Source organism: Cercospora kikuchii, assembly GCF_019650295.1.
Source record: "Cercospora kikuchii DNA, contig_00002, whole genome shotgun sequence".
NCBI lineage: Eukaryota > Fungi > Ascomycota > Dothideomycetes > Mycosphaerellales > Mycosphaerellaceae > Cercospora > Cercospora kikuchii.
This window is the reverse complement of record NW_025408583.1, coordinates 5,472,223-5,494,368: the sequence shown is the minus strand read 5'-3', so window position 1 is coordinate 5,494,368 and position 22,146 is coordinate 5,472,223. Positions and strand designations below refer to the sequence as shown.

Sequence of the window (22,146 nt, the reverse complement as noted above, 5' to 3'; positions counted from 1 at the left end):
CATCATCAATCGAGGTGATGCGCTTAAGCCTCCTCGACGATGTTGGTGCGCTCGGAGACGTAGATACCGTCCAAGAACTTTCGAATATCCTTGTTGCGGACACGGCAGATTTGCTGAATGTCGGCGGCGGATTGGGAGACGGCCTCAAGGGAGTTGCCAGTCAGCTGGAGCTCATCCTTGACGTTCTTGGAGGCCTCGCAGTCAACACCTGGCTGCATGGTGACGTTGCGCACAAGCTTCTCGCCCAAGAAGTTGCTGTTCTCGATCAGTTTGTGAGCAAATTTGCAGAACAGCGCAAATAGACATACCGGATCTCCACGTTCCACAGACCAGTCTCGTTGCTCTTCTCCAAGTTGACGTTGATGGGAAAGTGAGCGTACACGTAGCGCAGCTTGTACTTGTAGCCCTTGGTGACACCGATGATCATGTTGTTGATGAGAGTGCGGACGGTGCGGAGGGTAGCGACATTCTTGCGCGAACCGTGGTGGAGCTCAATGTTGATGCGGTTTGGCTGTGGGTGGGAAAAGGCGACAGCCAAGTGACCGAGGTCCTTGACGAGCTTGCCACGAGGGCCTTCGACGGTGACCTGGCGGGTCTTGATGTTGACCTTGACTGTGAAGAGTCAGTTTTTGATATTGCTGTCTGGTACTGTCCTCCCAATGCGCCAAACGGTGTCGGCGGTGGGAGCGGAGGACGGCGGGGTTGACGTACCACCCTCTGGGATGTCCAGCGTCTCCTGGGAGTAGATGTAACGCATGTTGTCGGTGTCGGGGCGGAGGTCGCTGGGTGAGTGTCGTGGAGGTGTTGGCGATGGACGATGCTGCGGCGTCTGCAGAAGGGAAAAGTGCAAAGTGCGGTGGTGCTCGTTGTGAATTCGGCGTGTGTCCGTCGGGCTTGGCACAGCTACGCCGATTGGGATGACGCTAGCGGATGTCCCCCATGCGGACTCAACGGGGAACAGCGGCCTCCTCGCTTCGCGTTCCGCATCACATCACCTTGCGTACCTGTGCGTACGCTGAAATATCGTACTGTGCCGCCGCCCGAGGATCGCAGTGCAGACCACTCCCATTTCGCCGAGCTCCATTCATAAGCACTTCCAGCATGGTGACTAAGACGAGCGTGGACGGTCCTTCTCATTGGAGAGGACTCGGACAGGGGGCTCCCCGTCTACATGAAGACAGCTCTATGCGGACTCGCCTCGTCATGCTTCTCGGCCTACTCTCATCAATCAGCATCATTGAGCATGCGTCTGTCTGATGTTTGCAACGCAGCCACTTCACATCGCCGGTTTCGCATCTCGTTGTCAACCGACACTGGAAAAACCGGCGTCAGCCTCGGCACGAGTGGTCCACTGCCCACCCGTTGAGTCTGCAACCCTAAGACCAAGAATTTTAGCCGTACGAGAACCATCTCCAACTTGCGCTACTGCGACTTCGATGCGGTAAGCGTCGTGCCTATCGCGGGCATCTAAGGAGATAGCGGTATACATGACCGCGTGCGCCACTCCTATATTAGCGCTGCGAGACCATATGCCCATCCGCACTTGCGTATCTTTTTCCGATCCACAAGAAAAGACAACACCTCACATCGAATTGTTTCTCGTCTCTATCGACAGCACGATAGTGAATGAACACGCAACCATGAAGCTCTCCTTCGCAGCCGCAGCCCTCCTCTCTGTTATCTTGCCTTTCGCCTCAGCCGGGGTACGTCATTCCTCTCACGCCTAATGGTGACTGATCCCAGACAACAAGAAATGCAACGCTCTTCCATAAAAAAGTCCCTCCCCCGAGATCCTCCAACGCTAAGACTTCTGCAAACAGAGCTGTGTCAAAGATACGAATGGTGGCGACGGGTATTGCGCTCCTCACTCAAGCCAAGAAAACGACGGGAAGAAACAATTGTGCACGCAAGATCATCCTTGCAAAGTCGATCAAAACGGATGTGTTTTCGATCAGGAGTTCTATCCAGGAGATGTCGGTGGGGCGTATGGATCGGATGGATGGAGGGCGAATTGTAGTTGAGTGATGAGTCTAGCATAGGGAAAATGGAAAGACAGGAAGGAAGGGGACACGGAGAGAGGAGGGTTTGGTAGGATATAGTGTAATAGGGTTTAAGGCTAGGTTTCAAGGACTTGTCAGAGTCACAACATACCCAGTGCGTCAAATGCAGGGGAACTTGTTATTGGCTGCCCTTAAGTAGCAGCAGCCCTCCAGACGTCTTCTTGCACATTGCTGGAACTTCGTCGGACAGCTGGTCGGGATGCTTTCTCCATGTTGAACCTGCAAGGCTGGGTTCCGTGGTTCTATTATCTTTTTTTTTTTCGCTTATGACTACAGTCCGCTTCTTTTGCTCCCTTCTTTGCTCACTTTTAGATATATGAAGCTGCGACCGAATCACGCTTACGTGCAAGACCAACTTTCACCCAAGCAAGCGCCGCCGAGGCACAGAACAGCAGCGTGCCAACGAACGATGCTATCACTACACATGCCCCAGCATCCTGTGACGCTTGGCCTTGCACAAAGAGGCCAGCGACAGGACTCCACAAAAGTGCTGGCAAGCCCTATGTGATGTACATGATACCAAACAATTCTCGGGAGCTGATCTGCCCCCAAAAAGATTCATTAGAACCGCTGGAAACAGACTGATGTAGGCGTTGGCCAACAGACCGTAGAGTATGGTGAAGGTCACGAGCAAGCCTCTGACCGCTGCTTCGTGCGTGGATCCGATTACTGTGCTCGACATCCATAATGCCAAAGTCGCGGCGGCGCTCAGGAGAGTGCTCAGGAAAGAACGCATTGACACGTGCCAACACGATCTGCGATAAAGCCGATTGCAAGTTTAACCGATGGCATTATAGGCATTGCTGACAACAGCCAGGTTCGCGCCTTGGTCGGCGTTGTATACTATTGAATTGGCGTATGCAACTTCGAAGAAGGACCAAAGTATAGCAGGCAGCAAACAGGAACACCGCAGTCAGTGCCTGAGCGGTGGAACTGCTCTGCATTGCCGTCTTGCGAGAAGGGAGAGCGACCCTGAACGCCGCTCCCGAATATGAATGCCGTATCGTTGTCGGCGCGTATGCTGATAGTCAACGCAGCTCCTCACCGGCGGAGAGAACAAATCGAGGCACAAATCAGCCCCGTCGCAAAGCCTCCTGTCAGTCAAAATGGCTTTCGATTTCCCATGTGCTGTATACAAGTCGTGCTGACAGGTGCCCAGATCAATGCGCCGACGCCAGTTCCCGCGGAAATCATCCTCGTGGCCAGTCGACGATGCCGATCGAGCCATGTTGGCGTGACAGTCATCGAAGGACTGAACGAGAGACATGTACCGATACCGAGGAGAAGTCCTTGCGATAGCTGAAAGTGCCCAAAGCTCCTTTCTCAAAGTCGCAGCTACGCAACAGACCTTTCCGCCCGATGCGACAGCCTGTGCTTGGAAGTTCTTCGCTCACCGGATTGCCGATGGAGCCCTGGCAGTCATCCGCCCAACGGAAAGTGTACCGATGAGATCAATGCTGGCTGATGTGGCACGGGAGAACGAACTGACTCCGATCAAAGCCATGGACTCGTAGTGAGCTTGGTAGATGCCAAAGCAGAAGGGCAGGCCGCATGCTGTGAAATTGATCATGAACGCGGGAATTAGCATGATTGTACTTTGCCTGGTTCTGGAGTTGTCAGCGTATCCTTCAGGGACGTACCCGCACCACGGCAATACCTCCCCAGTGGCCTTGGAGTACCATGGAGATCTCACTGGATATGCTCCGGGTCTGCGGTAGCTACGAATTGGCATTTGCCTTGGTCCAAGGCGATGAATGTGTCCAGCATGATTCTGTCGAACTCACTGGCGGTTTTTTCTGCATGCTGGTCTCCTAAGTCTCCTATGATTCTGGAAGAGAACATATGACCTGCTTTCGTCAGGATTGCTTTCTGGTCTAGAGAATTTTGCCATAGTTCAGAGAGAGGTTTGAGGATGTGCTCTTGGGCATTGATGGGCGTTTGGCTGGCCATGTTTTCGAGATAGACAGTTCCTGGTCTGTGGTGAGTTGTTGCCTGTGAGTGAACTGAAGTAGCATCGATTTGTGAGCTTCGAGCCTGGAGTTTGAAGCTTGGTACGGCTATTGAAAGAGCTTCAACAATGTTTGGAAAGCAAACGTCGTGTGCATTGGCATGAAGCTGAAGGGAAGCTGTTTGCGAGCCTAAGAAGTGTTGTGTATGGCAGTTTGCAGTACTTGAAACATACAGAGAAAGGGTTAGAGGGGTTATCAAGACACGGTAAACGCGCAGAGGAGGCTATATCACGCCGACGAGAACGTAGATAGATTTTCCAATCAATCAATCAATCAATCAATTCACTCACCTCAGAGAGTTTCTGCAGGAAGCGGATCCTCGCCCTGGTTCAGTAAGTAGCTTCGTGAAGGCCACTCGGGCCCACTGTCACAAGCCCTATTCGAGGACTTAACTAGAAAGACTGGCTGCATCGATCGCGTTTGTTCGAGGTTCCGACGTCACTGACTCTATAGCTTACTCTCCAAGAATCCAGATGCGATCAGAGTGACATCGGCCGAGGAAATTATCTGGCTAGACGAGATGATGTTGCAGAATATCCATAAAGCCGATTGCAATCTTACGAAGAATGCTGTCTTCGTGTGAACCAAGGCACTGAAGCACCTCATTCAATGCAGAGCTTCTAAGCAGTTTCGTACAATTCCGGGCAATTGTTTCATCGTCCGCAGCCATCTATTTGAGTTTTGCACAATGCTATCTTGTTCCCGATACTGCGACTAAGATTCTAGGAGAACGATATCGATATGACAAGCTCTCGTGTTCCTGCACAACTATGATATGAGCTTTACGGATCATGTAAGATCCGCGGGTTGGCATGGATGAGCGTACATTAATCGTAGTCAGAACCTTGGCAAAGCCCTAATACGCATAAATAGATTCACGTTTGAAGTCCGACGAATACGGCAGAGATCTAGTCAGACAAGCCGACAGAGCGCGTTGCAAAGCAGAATACGAGTTGAAACAGAGGACAAAGATTGCGAAGGGCTTACGAGCGACTGACTATATAAACAGTTTCCTTCGTTGGGTTGCTTTGCGCATTCTTACCATAAATCCACGTTACTTGCACCGAGACAACACCGTCCTGAGTTACAAGAAGTCATATCGAACAGAAGACACAAAGATGCAACTTCCACTTCTCGCGGTTATTACCAGCCTAGTGCTTGCTTCCACAGGATCAGGCCGGTCGATTTACTGCTCCCTAAACAATGACTACAACGACTGTAAAACGGGTGAAATTGATGTGGGATTCACCGCGGGGAGCTGTTCGGTGTGTGGCGGTCAAGAAGATGGCTCCTGGTGCACGGGTAATATAAACCAGCTGTTGTGCGTTGCCAAGCGCTGCGATGATATCTTCAGAAAGCATTGCTGGTCAAAAATAAACCCTCCGTCGGTAAGTGCTAGAGCGAGATGTATTGATTTGTCACTTGCAGCTTTTTAATGCATTTTCAGGCCAAATTCAGGGCGGCATCCTAAATCGTTTCGAATAACTTGGATCATCAAAGAAGAGTGCACGACAAAAAAGTCCTAATCGCTTTCGACCATCTGGAACTATAGATCGACTATCGCTAGCATCAACTTCTGGAAACACTATGATTGTTTTCACGACTCACTCCTGCTTTTTGTTTTCTTTTTGGTCACGAACGCCAGCGACCTGAGGAACTAGATAATTACCGAAGGCCCGATATGCACTACTCTACTCGTCGTCGAAATTCATCGTCATTCGGTAGTATTGCATTGCTGCAGTATGGTCTCTCGCAAGTGGCCTACATGAGTGCGCTAGGCAAACTTCTTTCCTAGCTTGGTGACCGAATTGAAACACAAATTCCATCAAGCCTCACAGAACCTCCAAAATCGTGAATTGCGTATTGCGTTCCCAAGACCTGACTTCACTCCGCTAGCTTGACGATGCACACAGGCTGCTAGATGTTCGCTCGTCATCGCATTCCTCCAGGACTGGCTGTGTCGGCCTGCTTGAGACTGATTGCGTCGCAGGACCACGCAGCCTTCCAACCCCATTCGGACTGGCATTCCGCCACCGGTCAGCAGGGCTAGACTTCTGCAAGAGCAGCATCACAATCGGTTTCATTATTCGTGTGAATGAGTCTGCAGACCGTACATCAGTGGGACGGTGAGAATTTGTGCAACATAGCAGTCATCGACTGCTCGCTCTTGCAAGTCCCACAGCCACTTTTCGCCTTCATATTCAGCAGCGACTAGCCATGTGTCAGACTTCCCGGTAGTAATGCAAGAATCCAAAGTATAGTCCCTTCTAATCCTGCGTCAATGGAGGAGATTATGACTTTGAAGAGTTCATCTGCGTCTACCCGTGTTGACTAAGTGGACTGTGCGCGCTGAGTCAGCTTCGGGATCGCTTCAAGCTCCACTCATCACTTACTCCTCTTCTCTTCGCCAATCTCGGGGCAATTAACCCGGACTTCGGACGAATAGATAAACCTCGATCTTTCGCAAGCTGAACACCACGATACAATCTCTTAGTCATGTCAGCGTCGAACGGCGATACAGAAGATGGCACTGGCCCGGATCTCGAACAATTTATCTCAGCGACCGAAGCGTTAGCATGCGAGAAGTGCAGGAAGGCGAAGTTACGATGCTCGAAAGAGCGTCCAAGCTGTTCGCACTGCAGGAGAACGCGTAAATTGATCCACGAAAGAGGCAGTAGTGCTGAGAGTTGATGTCTGTTCACAGAGTCGGAATGCACGTACGCCACAAAACGGATGAAGCCTGGCGTTAAGCCGGGAGCAATTGAAGCCATACACAGACGACTTGGTATTTTCACACGACATCTGCTCTTATGTTCAGACTTGACGGTCTACAGATCTGCTAGAGCAGCGAGCGGAACAGCAGGCCAACACAGTCCATTCACCTTCGACAGGCGAAGCGTTTCCTGACGCCTCCAACGTCATTTCGAATAAAGCGTACGAGGTTTTTACTTTACTTGCGCAAGAGCTCCCCAAATTAGTCAAAACCGCGGCCGCACCTTCGAGTGCAGCCACACAAGTAATTTCCACTCCCAGCAAGAAGCGAAAGGTCAGCGCGGAGAACTCAGCAATCACCGGCATCCATGATACACCACGAAACTTGTGTGTGCAGTCATCGCAAGCAATAATTGACGCCTATTTCAGTCACATTCATCCTTGGATTCCGATGATACACCAAGGTCGTTTCTCCCAGGACAGTTCCGTCGTTGGAGAACGAGAGGCGATCCGCACCCTTCAACATGCCATGACAGCCGCTGCTGCAAAATTTGTACTCGGCTACACATCGACGTTCGAGAGCAAGGAAGATCTTCGAAGGCGAATCTTTGAGAGTGCCATAGCCCGGTCATCTCTAGCAGCTCTCCAGGCATTGATCATTCTGGCATTCGACGATCTTGGAAGTGGCAATGTCGACCGGGCATGGCAGACACTTGGCTTTCTCACCAAGACGACCATCTACATGCAACTCTCTCAGGAGCCGGATGACAATTCTGGCCATCCATTTTGTCAGCCTTTCCGGCCACTCTCATCTACTGATGACTTCACGACAAACGAAGAGCGACGCAGGATTTTCTGGGTCGCCTTCCTCCTCGAGCGATGTTGCGCCGTCACTACAGGCTGGGCTGCATCATCATGTACTGATGATATTCATCGTCGATTGCCTTGCGATGGACATTTGCGGAAGCAAGAACCCGCAATCGCGCCCTACTTCGGAACATGGGACAAATGCAGAAGCACACTGGAGCTTTCCACGATAGGCGCTCTTGCATATAACATCGAAGCGACCGACTCCATGAGCCGCGTAATGTCCTACGTCTTGCAGTCCCGGGTGGATGTGCGAGACGCCGGTCAAATCACAGCCTGGCTTAGTCGCTTCAAGGAGCTTGACTCACGTCTAGTGCACTGGAAGTTTCTGCTGCCGCAAAAGTGGCGAGCCAACCCCAACATGACTCGACATGTTCCGCTCATGGATCCAAATTTGACGACAGCACATCTCACACACAATGCCACGATGATTCTGTTGCATCAGGTAATAGCATATGCTCCCTCTCACTGGCATTTTCGAAACCGGCTACCAGTGAAATGCAGTGTAGATGCCTGCTACTCAGCAAGTGTCGAAATTGCTTCCATTGCAGACAAGTACATGAACAGATCCCTTGCCGAGTCGCCTCTGAGTAGTACCTGTGGCTTCTGCCTATTCGTCGCAGCACGGATTCTGCTCATTTGGTGGCAGTCTGATGATAGTCATGGCCTTCCAGCTGAATTTTGGTCTATCCTCCGAAGCCTTGGCGAGATGTCTAAGCGATGGATCGGATTGGCAGCACCCGATATGAAGCAGAATGTCTTCGCAAGATATGCCATGAGGCTACGAGAGCTGCACGATATTTGCATTTCCAATCAGTCGTACCAAATTGATGTGATGGGTTGGGCTTTGGAGGCCAATCAAGAATTCAGCGTGTCAGAATCAATCGCAAACATGAACAACATCCCTACACAGCCGGCGGGATCCGACTTGAACAACACTCCAAGTGCAGAGCCATTTGCGGCGGATTTTGATGCCATCAGCGGACTTATGCTGGATCAAGACTTCTTCGACATGGATCGCGTTATTGCATTCGATGATGGCATGATGTTCGCTGCAACGCTCGATACAGCCTCCGCCATCTGGTAACACATAGAGCAGGTTCCGTCTACTGATGTCGCAGAACACACGATATTCCCGACTGCGATCGGCTCCGTTTGGTACGCTAAGACTGGCGACAGTCCTTCTCCTGGCTGCCACAACATCTCTCTATGCCAAGCCCATTCGCAAAAGCTTGTTGCCAAACTCCACAAGGTAGTAATCTCCGTATACCAGAGCATGATCTGCATATCGCTTCTTGGCTGTGGCGTTGTTGTTCGCGGTTGCGAACTTCAGGATCCCGTCAAAGCGAATCCCAGGAACGACCTCTTCTGCGCAAATCCTACCACCACCGTCTTGCACGAGGCAGCTCTTTTCAGATGCCAACGCGAAGTCGAAAGTGTCTTCGATGATGGCGAATGCTGCTTTGGAATATCTCGATGCAAGAGCCTCTTCCTGAACACCCAGCAGCGCTTGAGAAAGCCCTAGGAGTCCGTTTGCAGCAATGGTACCTGCAGAGGAATCTCGTACTGGCATTCGCTCGTCATCCAGTGGCGCATCGAAGTCCCACAGAGGGACATGTCGTCCGTATAGGACAGACTCTGGAGCAGTCCACAAACGATGGAGGAAGTACTCAGCCAAGCCACATGCCGCCTCGATGAATCTGCCATCTTTGGTCCATCCGTACGTCTCCACATACCCCATGATAGCCCAGGCTTGCCCACGAGACCAAGTTGAATGTTTGGAGTACCCTTGAGCTGTAAGGCGCTGTTTCAGTTCTCCCGTCCTCGGATCCAAGTTTGCGACATGGCAAGTTGAATACCACTGGCCTTGATATGCCTCCGACTCATCTGCTCCCCAGGGCCGAACCCATTTCTCCGGACGAAGATGTGTCCTCAGCACAGTCTTTGCATGCTCTGTCGCCAAATGCGCCAAGTTCAAATCCCCAGAATGATGAGCAGCATAGTACAGCAGGTCGAGGTTACACAAGCTATCTATAATGACAATCATGTTGCTCTCTTGGTCCAGGATCTCGACATCTTTCTTTCGAAGCAAGTCCCAGCTTCTGATCGCCTTTGACGAGGGTACGTATCTCGTCGCTAGACTGTGGGCCGCGCGAATGATTGAGGCTAGGCTGTCTTGATTTCCAAGGAGTTCCCAGTCAGCTCGAAGTGCCGGCATGATGATGAAACCTAGATCATGCGTATCTGTACGGCTGTCCATTTTCCGAATCGGTTCGATCCAAGCCTCACAGAGAGAGGCGAACTCGCGGCGAAGGTTTCCTTTGCTTATTGATTCGCTGGCTTGAACGCTTTGCGGATACCTGTGCAATGACCGAGCATGTCAGCCACTGTTTGCAGTTCTGCTCGCAACTCCATGGAACTGTTCAGCTTACTTAATGAGCCTTTCTAAGACTGCATACAACGTCCCCGGGAAGAAGCCGCAAGTCCAGAAGTCTGCCGGTCGAAGACTATATTTACCATCTGACTCCTGGTTCATCGGAACGATCTCTGGAAACTCGTGTGGAAGTGCAGGCAGTGCTGCGTGTGCGGTACGAAGTGCTTTGGCAATCACATTCTCGGCGAAGAGCTCTGACAACACATCGCAGATAGCACGTTTTCCCACCGGAAAGGTTGCCGCAAGTTCTTCAGTGTCGCATTCGGTAAGTGGTGTACTGTGGCCAGTGCCTATGGAGCTACTGGGCGAACCATCTGTACTGCTTTGCGGTGACGATTCCAGAACCATGGTTGATGAGACCGCCACTGCCATGATGCGAACGAAGTGAATCTTGCAAAATATCGTTTGCGAGTATTTCAAGGCTTGCTCTCAAGCACGGCAGCTTGCCATTTTTCAATCGCTACCCACCATCAGGGTATTCTCTCATGGCTCACCCGGCTGAGCTGTTCGGTGGCCTATGTTACGAAGCCATTGTCTTGCCGATGCAGATCCTCCGAACGCCGTGGCCAAGACCCCGGGTGAGAGGGGTCGGACTATGGGATAGCTCCAACCGAGCCAGATGTGGCTGACTTCGACAAGCACAGCGGCAGACCACGAAGCTGTCGCACTGTATACATATAGCATGTGCGATCACCGCCTTACAGCATGTCGTCGTTTGCAACGAGATCACGGATCCTCGAGCTGATTCTTTCGATAGGCTCGACATCACTTTCGCAGACATGGCGGCAACAAATTACGAAGATGTCATTGAGCCCGTGAAAAGAGTTGACGACAAAGCCATTGTGACAGTCAACGGAAAAGAAGTCATCGTGAGCAGTGCCACGCAGAAACCCACGAGATCGGTTTGGGTGGCTTGGGCTTATATCTTCGACGTGAGTTTCTCGGAGTTACAGACTACCTACTGTCCCAGCGCTAATTTTGAACTAGTGGTATCCCAGTCACTATTCACCTGAAGAGAAGAAGCTCGTGCGCAAGCTTGACAGCGTTCTACTCACACTGTGTTGCCTGTGCTTCTACATCAAATGGCTCGATCAGAATGCTCTCAATAGCGCATACTGGTCCGGGATGAGAGAAGAACTAGAGATCAAAGGCAACGAGTATGGTCATTCACAGCTACAATATCACAATATATACTAATACTGAAACTAGATACTCTCTCTTCGGCACCTTCTACAACATCGGCTACATGATTTTCGAGATTCCCAGCATGATGATCATTTCAAGACCACAGTTCGCACGCTACTACGTTCCAACGATGGAAACTCTCTGGTCAATCCTCACATTCACGCAATCCCGTCTGAACGGAGTTCCTCAGATCTATGGCACACGATTTCTTCTCGGAGTCCTCGAAACGCCGGCAGCTACCGGCTCACTCTACCTTCTCACATCGTGGTATCGCGCTGATGAAGTGTTCAAGCGTGCGGGTGTCTGGTATGTCTCTAGCAACGCTGGAGCGATGTTCAGCGGGTATCTGCAAGCTGCAGCGCACAAAGGCCTGGACGGCAACCTTGGCATGTCTGGCTGGAGATGGTTATTCATCATAGATGGGTGCATCAGCATCTCTATCGCGTTTGCAGGATTCTTCCTTTACCCAGGACTACCAACCACAAAGCCTCGAGTCTGGTGGCTTACGGAGGACGAACGTCTACTAGCTGTCGCAAGAATGCAAAGCCAGGGTACAAAGCAAAGTTCGAAAATTTCGAAGAAGATGCTGAAACGAGTCTTCACACATTGGCACTTCTACGTCGTAGCATTGTGCTATGTCTTCTTCCAGTGCACAAGCTACGTCGGAGGACAGATGCAAGCTTGGCTCAAGAAAGACGCCGATCTCTACGGAACGTGGTCGATCGAGGAGATCAATCTCATTCCGACGGGCGTGCAAGGTGTGGCAATCGTGACGGGAGTCCTGGTCACGAGCCTGGTGATGATCTATCCGATGTGGATTGTCTTCAGCTGTGTGACTGGCGTTCTGCTTTTCGCGAATGTGTGCTTGAGAGTCTGGTATATCCCGAGGGCATTGCATTGTAAGTCTTTTCCACGTATTGCACGAATTCGAGCATTTGTGCTGACAATATCACAGTCACGGTGTACTACCTTCTCGGCTTGACTTCCTGCGTCACTCCAATCTTGTTCCCGTGGGCGAATATGTTGATGCGTGATGACAATGAAGCTCGCAGCTTCACGACTGGCGCAATGATGACGATTGGTTGGGCGTTCTTCAGTTTCTACCCAATTACGGTATTCCCAATCCTCGAAGGTAAGGCGCCGTTTTGATCTACGAGAAGTCGCATCCGCTAACAAGCGCTAGCTCCTCAATGGACAAAAGGGTTTACAGTCAATATCGTGTTCATCATCTGCTATTGGTCATTATTCCTGGTAGGACAGTATCTTTGGCGAAGAGAAGAGCAGAGGAAGAAGTACGACATCAACGCCAATGCTGCAGAACACGACAGTGACGAGGAGCTGAAAGACGAAAGTGTTGTACACGTTGAATCGTTGGAAAAGAATAATCGCTAAGAGAGCGACTTTATTGTTCCTCAGCTCTCCGCTGCTCGGCAGCGAGATGTCCCGAAGCATCTTCAGCGCCTGCTACGGATTATGAATACATATATGACGACTTGCATTCCACTGTTCGCCTTGTCAAAATCCAATCGATCGCCACCACCGCCATGCCGCACATCCCAGGCTTCTCGGACAATATTTTCCAATCGCGATCTGATCTCGTCCATGCCGCTTTGACACTGCTGAAACCTCTACATGCTTATAAATCTCCTCGGAATGCCCGAATCAAGGTCGCAACAGGAACTGGTGCCGGCTTCTCAGAAACCGCTGCGCAACTGGAAGGTTTTGCTCGTCCTCTCTGGGTCGTTGCAGATCTACTTCGTCTAGAGTCAGGGACAGTACACAAGAATGCTCAATTGAGCACCTGGATAGAAGGACTGAAAGCCGGCGTAGACCCCGAGAGCGAAGAATACTGGGGTGATTTGTCCGATTTCGACCAGAGAATGGTGGAGATGGAAAGCATTGCATATGCCATATTGACAGCTCCAGAAATGTTTGGATTCCCAGACGATGAGAAGGCGAAAGCAAATTTGGTTGCTTGGCTGGGACAAATCAATGAGCACAAGATGCCTCAGACAAACTGGTCATGTACCTTGATTTCGAGCATCGATGAGCTGTAGCTGACTGTCGTGATAGGCTTTGGTTCCGCGTCCTGGTCAACCTCGCGCTCTATCGTGTTCTCAAGGTCCCATTCGACGAAGTGCGACCTCATGTTGATCGGAGTTTGGAAGTGCTAGACACTTTCTATCAGGGTGAAGGATGGAACTCGGACGGCCTATGGTGTGACGAGCACAAACAGGCAGACTACTATTCCGGCAGCTTTGCTATACAATTCGCTCAACTTCTATTCCTACGCTTCGCTCCAGATTATGATCCCGGAAGGACAGAGAGATACAAGCTGCAAGCAGCTGAATTTGCAAGCTCGTTCTGGAGATATTTCAGCATGAACGGAGCCGCTATCCCCTTTGGCCGGAGCTTGACGTATCGCTTCGCATTTGCCGCATTCTGGTCTGCCGCATCGATAGCTGGAGTCGAGCTTCCCGAGCCAGTGAAAGAGCCTGGAGTAGTCAAAGGCCTGATTATGAGGCACTTGCGCTGGTGGGCAAGACCCGAGGCGATCTTCAACACAGATGGGACACTTAATGTTGGATATGCTTACCCGAACATGTTCCTTGCCGAGAATTATACGTCGCCGCAGAGTATTTACTGGTGTCTGAAGACTTTCGTCATCTTGGCCCTGCCGGAGACCAATGCGTTTTGGCGATGTGAAGAACTGGCGTATCCGGTGCTGTGTGCAGAGAGTGGTCTACAGCAAGTGAAATTGCTGAAAGCGCCAGGGCACATTATGTGCAATACAGCAGAACATCACCTTCTCCTATCTTCTGGTCAATCAACAACCAAACGCTTCAGAGCACGCGAAGCCAAGTATAGTAAGTTTGCCTACTCGTCTGCATTTGGCTTCAGCGTGCCTTGCGGTCATTATCTGGAACAAATGGCACCGGACTCCACTTTGTCTGTGCGTCATTCGCGACAAGATGATGATGAATGGAAAGTCCGATACAATCCATACGATGTTGTGTATCAGCATCTCAAGGTCGGAGAAGACATTGTACCGACACTTTTGAGTTCATGGAAGCCGTGGAAGGATCGCGAGGCGTCTATCCGCACGACGCTTATTCCTCCTACAGCGAAATGGCCAGGATGGCACGTGAGAGTTCATCGTATTTACTCTCCTGAGGAAGAGGTTGAATTTTTTGATGCCGGCTTCGCCATATCTGCTCAGACTCGAGACGATCGATCGATATTTGAGCACCCGATCACGACACTCTGCTCGAGTGGCGAATCTGTCAAGAAAACTGAAGAAGGATGGTGGACGGATGACAGCGGATGCGCTCTTGTAATCTCTCAGACCGGAGCGAGTGGTATCTTTTCTTTGAGTGACGGTCTCCTCGAATCTCCGGCAGACGATCGCCTCAACGGCAAAGCGATGGTCATTCGAGCTGATCCGAACACGAACCTCATGGCACAAAGGACCCTCTTGCCAGCTGTGACAGGCGTGTTCAAACCTTCGACAGTGGCAAAGTACTCTTTCGCAGTAACCGCCGTCTTTGCAGTTCAGGCGCCAATTGATAATATCGATGTGTGGAGATTGTGGCGGAATACACCAAACATTGACGATACTTTATCGGCTGTGAGACAGGGAGGAACTCCATCTGGAGATAGTGTATTCAACGCATGAACATCGAGGTGAAGTTCCCTCGGCCCCAGCTTCTTTTCCACGTGAAGATCAGCACAGGAAGCCGAATAACAATGCCGGACGTCTAGACTTTCCCCAGAATCCAGTGCGGTCGGTACCGGACCGTGTATGTTCTGCAGCTTCACGAAGGTCACCGGTACATGTTGCCTGCAACGCTGCCGCCATGCAGAGAGAGAACGGAGGATTTTCTTCAAGCAGAACTTGCACGCAGACTTCCCCGCATGTGAGGCTCTCGCCAGGCTCGGCGCCGCGCCGTAAGGGCCGCGCCAGTGCAGCCACGCGCCGTTGAGGTACACGTTTCGATGTACCACGTGGCCCGCACACGGCCTTCGCGAGGGATCTGCTTCTTGCAGCAAACATGTGCGTGAAGAGGGATCGTCTTGAATCCAGGTCAAATTCGACGCTGATTGAATGAAACAACTATTCACTTACATTTCAGCCCGACCCCTGTCGAAACACTTCACAACATGTCCAACAAGCATCAACACAAGCCTCCTTGATCGCATGCCCACGCGACGTGGCGAAAGCCCGCAACAAAGCGCGACTGGAACCCGAAGTATCTTTTCCAACGAGCCCTAGACCAGGAGCTCAGTTCGACTAAAATCTCGTCCTAGCCAGGGCTAGACCACCGGCACTGCCTGAAGTAGATTTTGAGTTGTGAAACCAGGCGAGTCCGCACAATGACAAGCCTTGCCAACCCCGGTGGTCGAGATGGACCCCGCGTACCAAGCGAAATCTCCAGCTTGTTATAGGAGCTTCAGGGCTCTTGCCAAGAGTGCGGCGTCCGCCACGTCTCATACCACCGCGGGGCCAAGTAATATCCTGCTCGTTCGCACGATACGAAGCGCGCGTGTGCGCGCGCTCCGCGTGAGATGGGACCAGCTTCAGCCAGGCACGCCGTGGTATATACTGGACGTCCGGCGATCCTCGCTCGTCCTGTCTCCTTCCCATTCCTTCGTAGTCGAATCTTTCCTATCAAGGTCCTGCTGTAGGCCTATCAATCTTGCTCATCATGGCGACCATTGCTCAAGATGACAAGGTCATCTACACCGAGACCGCACTCGAGAAGGCCGAGACACCCACACCCGGCACTCCAGACGAGAATGACCCAATCACTTGGTTCACGCCTCAAGAAGGCCGCAAGATCAAGCACAGAATTGATCGCAGACTGGTGGTCGTCCTCGGCACGATGTACTGCGTCAGCTTGATGGATCGCACAAACTTGTCCAATGCCGCTATTGCAGGCATGAGGACTGAGATGGAGATGGTTGGAAACAATCGCTACGTGAGTACTCATTCACGCATTCTGACTGCTGTGCATTCTGGACTGACAATTCCAAGGCTATTGTCACCCTCGTCTTCTTCCTGACCTACACCCTCCTGCAACCCGTTGCTACACCATTGACCCGCAAGATCGGACCAAAGATCTTTCTCTCGAGCATCTGCGCACTCTGGGGTATTGTCATGATTGGCATGGGCGTCGTCAACGACTGGACACATCTCGCTGCACTTCGAGTCATCCTCGGAATTTTCGAGGCCGGCTACTTCCCAGGAGCAGTGTATTTGCTCTCCACCTGGTTCGTTCGATATGATGTCGGAAAGCGCTACGCCATTTTCTACATGATCGGATCTTTGGCAAGCGCTGCATCCGGTATCCTCGCATACGGCTTGATGCAGATGAATGGACTGGCCAACTATGCTGGCTGGCGATGGTGAGTCAAATGCGAGTGTTCTACAGATCATTTTGCTAACAATTACCCAGGATCTTCATCATGGAAGGTATCCTCACTGTCCTGATCTCCATCCTCGGCTTCGTCTTCGTTGTTCCATTCCCAGATCAACAAGCCTGGAAATGCTGGGGCTTCCTTTCTGAGCGCGAGGTCCGCTACGTGATCGCCACTGTCGAGCATGATCGCGGTGACGCAAAGACCGAGGCTTTCACCATGAAGCGATTCCTGACCCCAGCACTCGACCCAAAGGTCTGGGGATTCGCCCTCATCTTCCTCTGCACAACCACCATGGCCTACGCTCTCGCCTACTTCCTGCCAATCATTCTCAACCTTGGTATGGGATTCAGCGTTGCCCAGAGTCAGTGTTTGGTTGCTCCACCTTACGCTTTTGCCGCTGTGGTTATGTGGGTTGAGTCCTGGATTGGTGACAAGTACCGCATGCGTGGACCTCAGCTCATCTTCAACGCTACTGTTGCCATCATTGGTCTTACTCTCATGGGCTGGGCCAAGTCTTCCGGTGTTCGATACCTCGGTGTCTTCATCTGCTGCGCTGGTGTCCAAGCCAACGTTGTCATGACCATGTCTTTCCAGGCCAACAACATCCGTGGACAATGGAAGCGTGCTTTCTGCTCTGCCAGCTTGGTTGGATTCGGTGGTATTGGTGAGTTTTCCTCTTCCTACTGTAACAATCTGTTCAGTGACGCTAACATCTGTTTCAGGTGGCATTGCCGGCTCTCTCGTCTTCCGCGAGGTCGATAAGCCAAGATATATTCCAGGTCTGTGGGCTTGTATCACTGCCAGCTTGCTCACAATTGTGGTCACTCTGATTCTGCAATTGCACTTCAAGCTCCAGAACCGTGCCGCTGATCGCGGCGAGAAGGACAACTTGGAGGGCGGTGGCCCAACTTTCCGCTACACTCTGTAGAGGATGTCAGAGCGGCCATGGGATGATGTTACGAAGTATATATACCCCAATCGAGGAAATGAATTTATGTCCAAAGCTAGTGCACCATTTGTATCTTTCACGAGTCGATCAAGATCATGGGCACACGTTGTTCGCCATGATCTTTCAGAGTACATTGCCGATCGTTCGGCAAACTGGAAGACAGCAGACAAATATTTGAGTCTAATTCTGCTCAATTGTTCCCAGGCTTGCATATCTTTCGATGCTTCTGCCGTATGCACTACAGAGCAATAGGTGGAACTAAACAGTGTGCACGCGCTAGCCGTCAAAACCAACACGAGAACACATGTTTGAGGATGCCCGAATCTACCTGAAAAGGTCATACTGATAGATGATCAACGGTGCTCCCCACGCACGATCAATTGAACACGGCAAAGCAGACGGACCGAAATCGTTTCGTACGGCTAGAAAGTCTCGGTTATCTCGAAATCGGCCCGGGCGAGTAATTCGAGCGCGAGGTTTGCTGTGCAGATTGAATTCTTACAGGTTCATCCCAACCTGCAGCCGGATATAGAACAAGCGATCGGTCGAGAAGACTACTATTGCTCTTTATACACCATTTCCACTCACACGCTGGCAGTTCCGATACCACACCGAGCCAGGCTATCCGCCAAGAAGCGTACCTTACTGAAGCCATCGATCCATCTACCATACCCTCTTCCACATAGAACCTTATTCCTAATATTACACTACGAGAGGATCTCACCAGGGTATACTGGCCCTCGCCCCGAGATCGACTCCACAGCCACTCTGTGGCACTGATCTACATGAGCCAAAGATATCATGCTTTTGTATGCTCAGCCTCGCGGCGCATTCAGCCTTTCCGGATACTCAGCCTTGCCATCCGGCACCAAACTTTGTCAATGTCGAGGTGGCTGCATTAGAGACGCATGGTGGTGGCTATAATCGATGAGAAGTGCAGCATCGATCACAGACTTCATGCCCCCTGCGTAACTGGCTGAATGTCCACATTACCTGAATGTCATTGATCTTTCAGGCCGACCGAGTGCAAGTCATGACACGTGGAACGAGCGACATCGTTTGTTTACATTGCGCAGCTTTCTTCTTTGCTCGCTCACCCATATCCCCTCCAGCAGCCCAGCAGCAATCATGATTGTCACCAGCAGACACGACTTGGCATGGCTTCTGACTGTACTACCGTACGTCGCAGCACAGACATGCTATCGGCAGAATGGGACTCAATTTGGCAGCGGCAACGACTACATCTGCAATAGCAGTGCAGAGTTCAGTATGTGTTGCGACTTGCGGAGCATGTGCACAACGAATGGATTATGCAAATCAAGAAGGTCCATTGGAAACAATCAAGACAACCTGTATTGGCGCACGGGATGCACAGATCCGACCTGGAAGTCGCCTGCCTGCTCTGGCTTCTGCAACGCAACGGACGCAGGTCAGCCTATGCTCTTAATTCCGTATTGCCAATTACGCTGACTGTATCATTCAAAGACCCCGATGCTCCTGGCGGCAGCCACAAAGTCATCGCCTGTTCCGAGACGACATACTGCTGTGCCAGGCTCTCCGTCGACACGAGTAGAGATCCTTATTACTGCTGTCCGGGGAATAGCTCGGCGACATCTGAACTCCTCACGCTAGGACCCGCGAATTATCTTGCTGGGATTAGATTGTATACAACGTGGCCACCGAATCCCAGTGCGACCTCGACACAGTCTGCGAACCAAGCCACAAGCAGTTCAGCAAGCCTTGCGACGCCAACGAGCGATCGTAGCGCATCGGCATCCGAAGACGATAGCCTAAGCACCGGCGCAACAGCAGGCATAGCGGTAGGCGCCACAGTCGCTGTGATTGCTGCTCTGATTTTTGGAGTCTTCTTGTGTATGCGACGCAAACAGAGAAAAACCGGAACAACCTTCTCGCAAGGATCGGAGAACGAGACGGAACAGATGGTGCAGAACGAAGCCTCTGTACCCTCGAGGGACAAGCAACAGGGCGCCTGGGACAAAACACAGACTGGGGAGATGTACAGCGAAGGTCGAGCAGCTGAGTTGCCCATCGAAGACCGATCGTATGAGCTGTATACCGAAGATCGAAGGGCTGAGCTTCCTGAAGGTGGACGGCTGTAGTATGCGATGCTCCAACCGTCTAGTTCTTGTTCGTTGTTCCCATCGAGTGATTCATTGTCAAGTGGGGATCAGTCGATGCCATTATACAACGTAGATATTGTTGCGGTATCGTATGCCTGCTAGCTGTGTATAGCGCTGTATCTTTATTTCATGTCCGTGCAGTATTTCCTGTATTATTGTCATCTCTGTCGTTCAGCAAAGCTTCTCGCTCATCCTCTGTGACTGGTTTCTCTTCGTATCCTCTCCAGCCTGTGCCTGCTTGCACGAAAAATGCCACAAAAGCGATGCCCGCCATAGCGAACCAGAGCACTCTCAGTGCATACTGATATGCTTCGATTGCAATCCCTCGCTCTGGGCTCGTTAGCTGTTCCACAAGTGCCGGCGATCCCAGCAATCGTCGCACGAGCGAAGGGTTCTTGAGCCCAGCATCTCGAAATCTCCTCTGCAGATCCGAGTACAGTGTTCGCTCGAATAGGCCACCACCAAGCGCGGAACCAAAAGACCCAGCGAAGCCTCGGAACGTTGCTAGCAGCGCAGTCGCTACGTAGTGCGTGGACTTTGGCGTGAGGTGCAGCATGTGTGCAAGATTGTAGTTCATCGCTGCGCCAGTCACAAAGCCGCAGACGAAGAGAACAAAGACAAATGCCCAAGCTGGCACGTTGTCGATCGACAGGAAGCCAAGAGCTGCCAGCGTTACGGGAAAGGCCAGATATGTGATCAACGTCGGCAGATAGAATGATCCTCGACGCTTGATGTGAAGCCAGCCTACTGATAGGCCGCCCAGAGCAAAGCCAAAATTTGTTGGGATGAGCATTGCTCCAGCTGTCGAAGGTGACCAAGTGCGGACTGCCAATGCATAAGTAGGTGCATAGAACAGCACGCTCCATCTGGCCATCATGAAGCCAACCGTGCCCAGACAGGTTAAGAGCAGTCCTCTCGACTTCAGTAAAGCGACTGGGATAAACGGATCCTTTGCAAAGTACACCTCGTTGTTGACGAAGAGGATCAGCACGACAGTCGAAGCAACAATCAGCCAGATTGGTATCTCCTTGGGTGCTGCCATGGCGTACAGCAGTAGCACAAGCGATCCTGTAAGCAGAAGCGCGCCCATGTAGTCCAGTCTCCGGAGTTTTGTCCACGTTGATTCTTCGTCGGCAACTTTGCCCGCATGAAAGTCACCAGGCAAAGCAAAAAGTAGCACAAGACCGACAACTGCGCAGATTGGTATCTGCATCCAGAATAGTGCCCGCCATCCTGTGATCGGGAGTAATGCGCCAGCCGCAGTCGCTCCCACAGCCACGCCAACGGTAAACCCAGTGTTGAGCAGCCCGATACCAAGTCCTCTCCGTTTCGATCCAGTAAGCTCCAAGACGATAATAATGCTAATCGTGAACACCCCACTCGCACCTACTCCTTGCGCACATCTCCCGAAGACAAAGCTTTCAAAGCTAGAAGCCACTGCGCACAGTAGACATCCCACTGCTAGCAGTAGCGACGACACCACGATGCAAGACCTCGGCGAGAATACACTGCTCAATTTCCCATTGAGTGGTCCCAGTGAAGACATGGTAATCAGGAAGGCTGATGTGAACCACGAAGTCGCCTCGAAAGCGTCCAATTCAGCTGCAATTGATGATTGTGTCGTTGTCAACAAGCTCATATTTGTCGCGACGATGAAAATGAGAATCCCGAGTGCGCTGTAGACCAACGATCCTCGAGTGGGACTCAAGGATTGGCTTGCTTGCGTGTGTCCTTCGCTGTCGGTCCCATCCTTCGGCAAGGATTTGACGTTTGCTGCCCCATCGGGAGTCGCATTGCTGGGGAGATCACCTTCTCCATGTTTTGCCACTGTAGTCGGTACTGGAGGGATAAGCGGTGTGGTTTCCGAAGGTGTTAATGTTCCAGATGAGGGCCCAGATGCTGCCGGCTCTGGCCCAGCATTTTGTGCATAATTTTGATGATTGTGAGAAGCCATAGCGAGACGTTTTGCTCGCGTGTTATTCTGTGAATGAGGCTCTGCGAGTTTCTCCGATTTAGGCGTGGAGCCAGGGACAAATGCACATCGGCGTGGTAGGTTTAGAACCCTATGTGTCAAGCTTGTTCATGGATCGTCAATTATTGAATGGATACGGAGGGTCCGGGCGTGCTAGAGACGCAGTACATAGTACTTGATAGATGATGAAACATGATGCTTTTAGAGGAGAAGATGTTGTTGTTGGCGTTGTGCCGTCCAGATTACAAAGCGATTCGCTAGATGAGGCTAGAAGTGCGGTGTTCGGAGCTGGATTCCGACGACCGGGGTTCACATCAAAATTTCACTAAGCATTTCATTGATGGTGAGGTGAGGTAAGCTACCAAAAACCGGCAGCCGCTGACGTCGCTCGTTTCT

The 22,146-nt window shown here is 51.4% G+C and overlaps 9 protein-coding genes across 9 annotated transcripts; 6 read left to right on the top strand and 3 right to left on the bottom strand.

Annotated features, from left to right (window-relative positions):
* Positions 1-23: 23 nt before the first annotated feature.
* Positions 24-757, bottom strand: CKM354_000437500 (uncharacterized protein; the record flags this gene model as incomplete). Its single annotated transcript, XM_044799610.1, has 3 exons — positions 24-255; positions 309-612; positions 712-757. 3 exons carry the CDS (start codon positions 755-757, stop codon positions 24-26), a joined length of 582 nt encoding a protein of 193 aa, XP_044655545.1.
* A 5,808-nt stretch (positions 758-6,565) lies between these two features.
* On the top strand, positions 6,566-7,153 carry CKM354_000437400 (uncharacterized protein; the record flags this gene model as incomplete). Its single annotated transcript, XM_044799609.1, has 4 exons — positions 6,566-6,719; positions 6,774-6,854; positions 6,904-7,003; positions 7,048-7,153. 4 exons carry the CDS (start codon positions 6,566-6,568, stop codon positions 7,151-7,153), a joined length of 441 nt encoding a protein of 146 aa, XP_044655544.1.
* Positions 7,154-7,232: 79 nt separating this feature from the next.
* On the top strand, positions 7,233-8,735 carry CKM354_000437300 (uncharacterized protein; the record flags this gene model as incomplete). The annotated part of the gene is made up of 1 exon (XM_044799608.1): positions 7,233-8,735. One exon carries the CDS (start codon positions 7,233-7,235, stop codon positions 8,733-8,735), a length of 1,503 nt encoding a protein of 500 aa, XP_044655543.1.
* A 120-nt stretch (positions 8,736-8,855) lies between these two features.
* Positions 8,856-10,430, bottom strand: CKM354_000437200 (uncharacterized protein; the record flags this gene model as incomplete). The annotated part of the gene is made up of 2 exons (XM_044799607.1): positions 8,856-10,008; positions 10,081-10,430. 2 exons carry the CDS (start codon positions 10,428-10,430, stop codon positions 8,856-8,858), a joined length of 1,503 nt encoding a protein of 500 aa, XP_044655542.1.
* Positions 10,431-10,861: 431 nt separating this feature from the next.
* On the top strand, positions 10,862-12,659 carry CKM354_000437100 (uncharacterized protein; the record flags this gene model as incomplete). The annotated part of the gene is made up of 5 exons (XM_044799606.1): positions 10,862-11,014; positions 11,070-11,239; positions 11,292-12,166; positions 12,223-12,399; positions 12,451-12,659. 5 exons carry the CDS (start codon positions 10,862-10,864, stop codon positions 12,657-12,659), a joined length of 1,584 nt encoding a protein of 527 aa, XP_044655541.1.
* Positions 12,660-12,811: 152 nt separating this feature from the next.
* Positions 12,812-14,943, top strand: CKM354_000437000 (uncharacterized protein; the record flags this gene model as incomplete). The annotated part of the gene is made up of 2 exons (XM_044799605.1): positions 12,812-13,287; positions 13,341-14,943. The coding sequence occupies 2 exons, from the start codon at positions 12,812-12,814 to the stop codon at positions 14,941-14,943; spliced, it is 2,079 nt and encodes a 692-aa protein (XP_044655540.1).
* A 1,030-nt stretch (positions 14,944-15,973) lies between these two features.
* Positions 15,974-17,616, top strand: CKM354_000436900 (uncharacterized protein; the record flags this gene model as incomplete). The annotated part of the gene is made up of 4 exons (XM_044799604.1): positions 15,974-16,246; positions 16,303-16,673; positions 16,724-17,352; positions 17,411-17,616. 4 exons carry the CDS (start codon positions 15,974-15,976, stop codon positions 17,614-17,616), a joined length of 1,479 nt encoding a protein of 492 aa, XP_044655539.1.
* Positions 17,617-19,004: 1,388 nt separating this feature from the next.
* Positions 19,005-19,757, top strand: CKM354_000436800 (uncharacterized protein; the record flags this gene model as incomplete). Its single annotated transcript, XM_044799603.1, has 1 exon — positions 19,005-19,757. The coding sequence occupies one exon, from the start codon at positions 19,005-19,007 to the stop codon at positions 19,755-19,757; it is 753 nt and encodes a 250-aa protein (XP_044655538.1).
* A 148-nt stretch (positions 19,758-19,905) lies between these two features.
* CKM354_000436700 (uncharacterized protein) lies at positions 19,906-21,732 on the bottom strand (the record flags this gene model as incomplete). Its single annotated transcript, XM_044799602.1, has 1 exon — positions 19,906-21,732. One exon carries the CDS (start codon positions 21,730-21,732, stop codon positions 19,906-19,908), a length of 1,827 nt encoding a protein of 608 aa, XP_044655537.1.
* Positions 21,733-22,146: the final 414 nt, after the last annotated feature.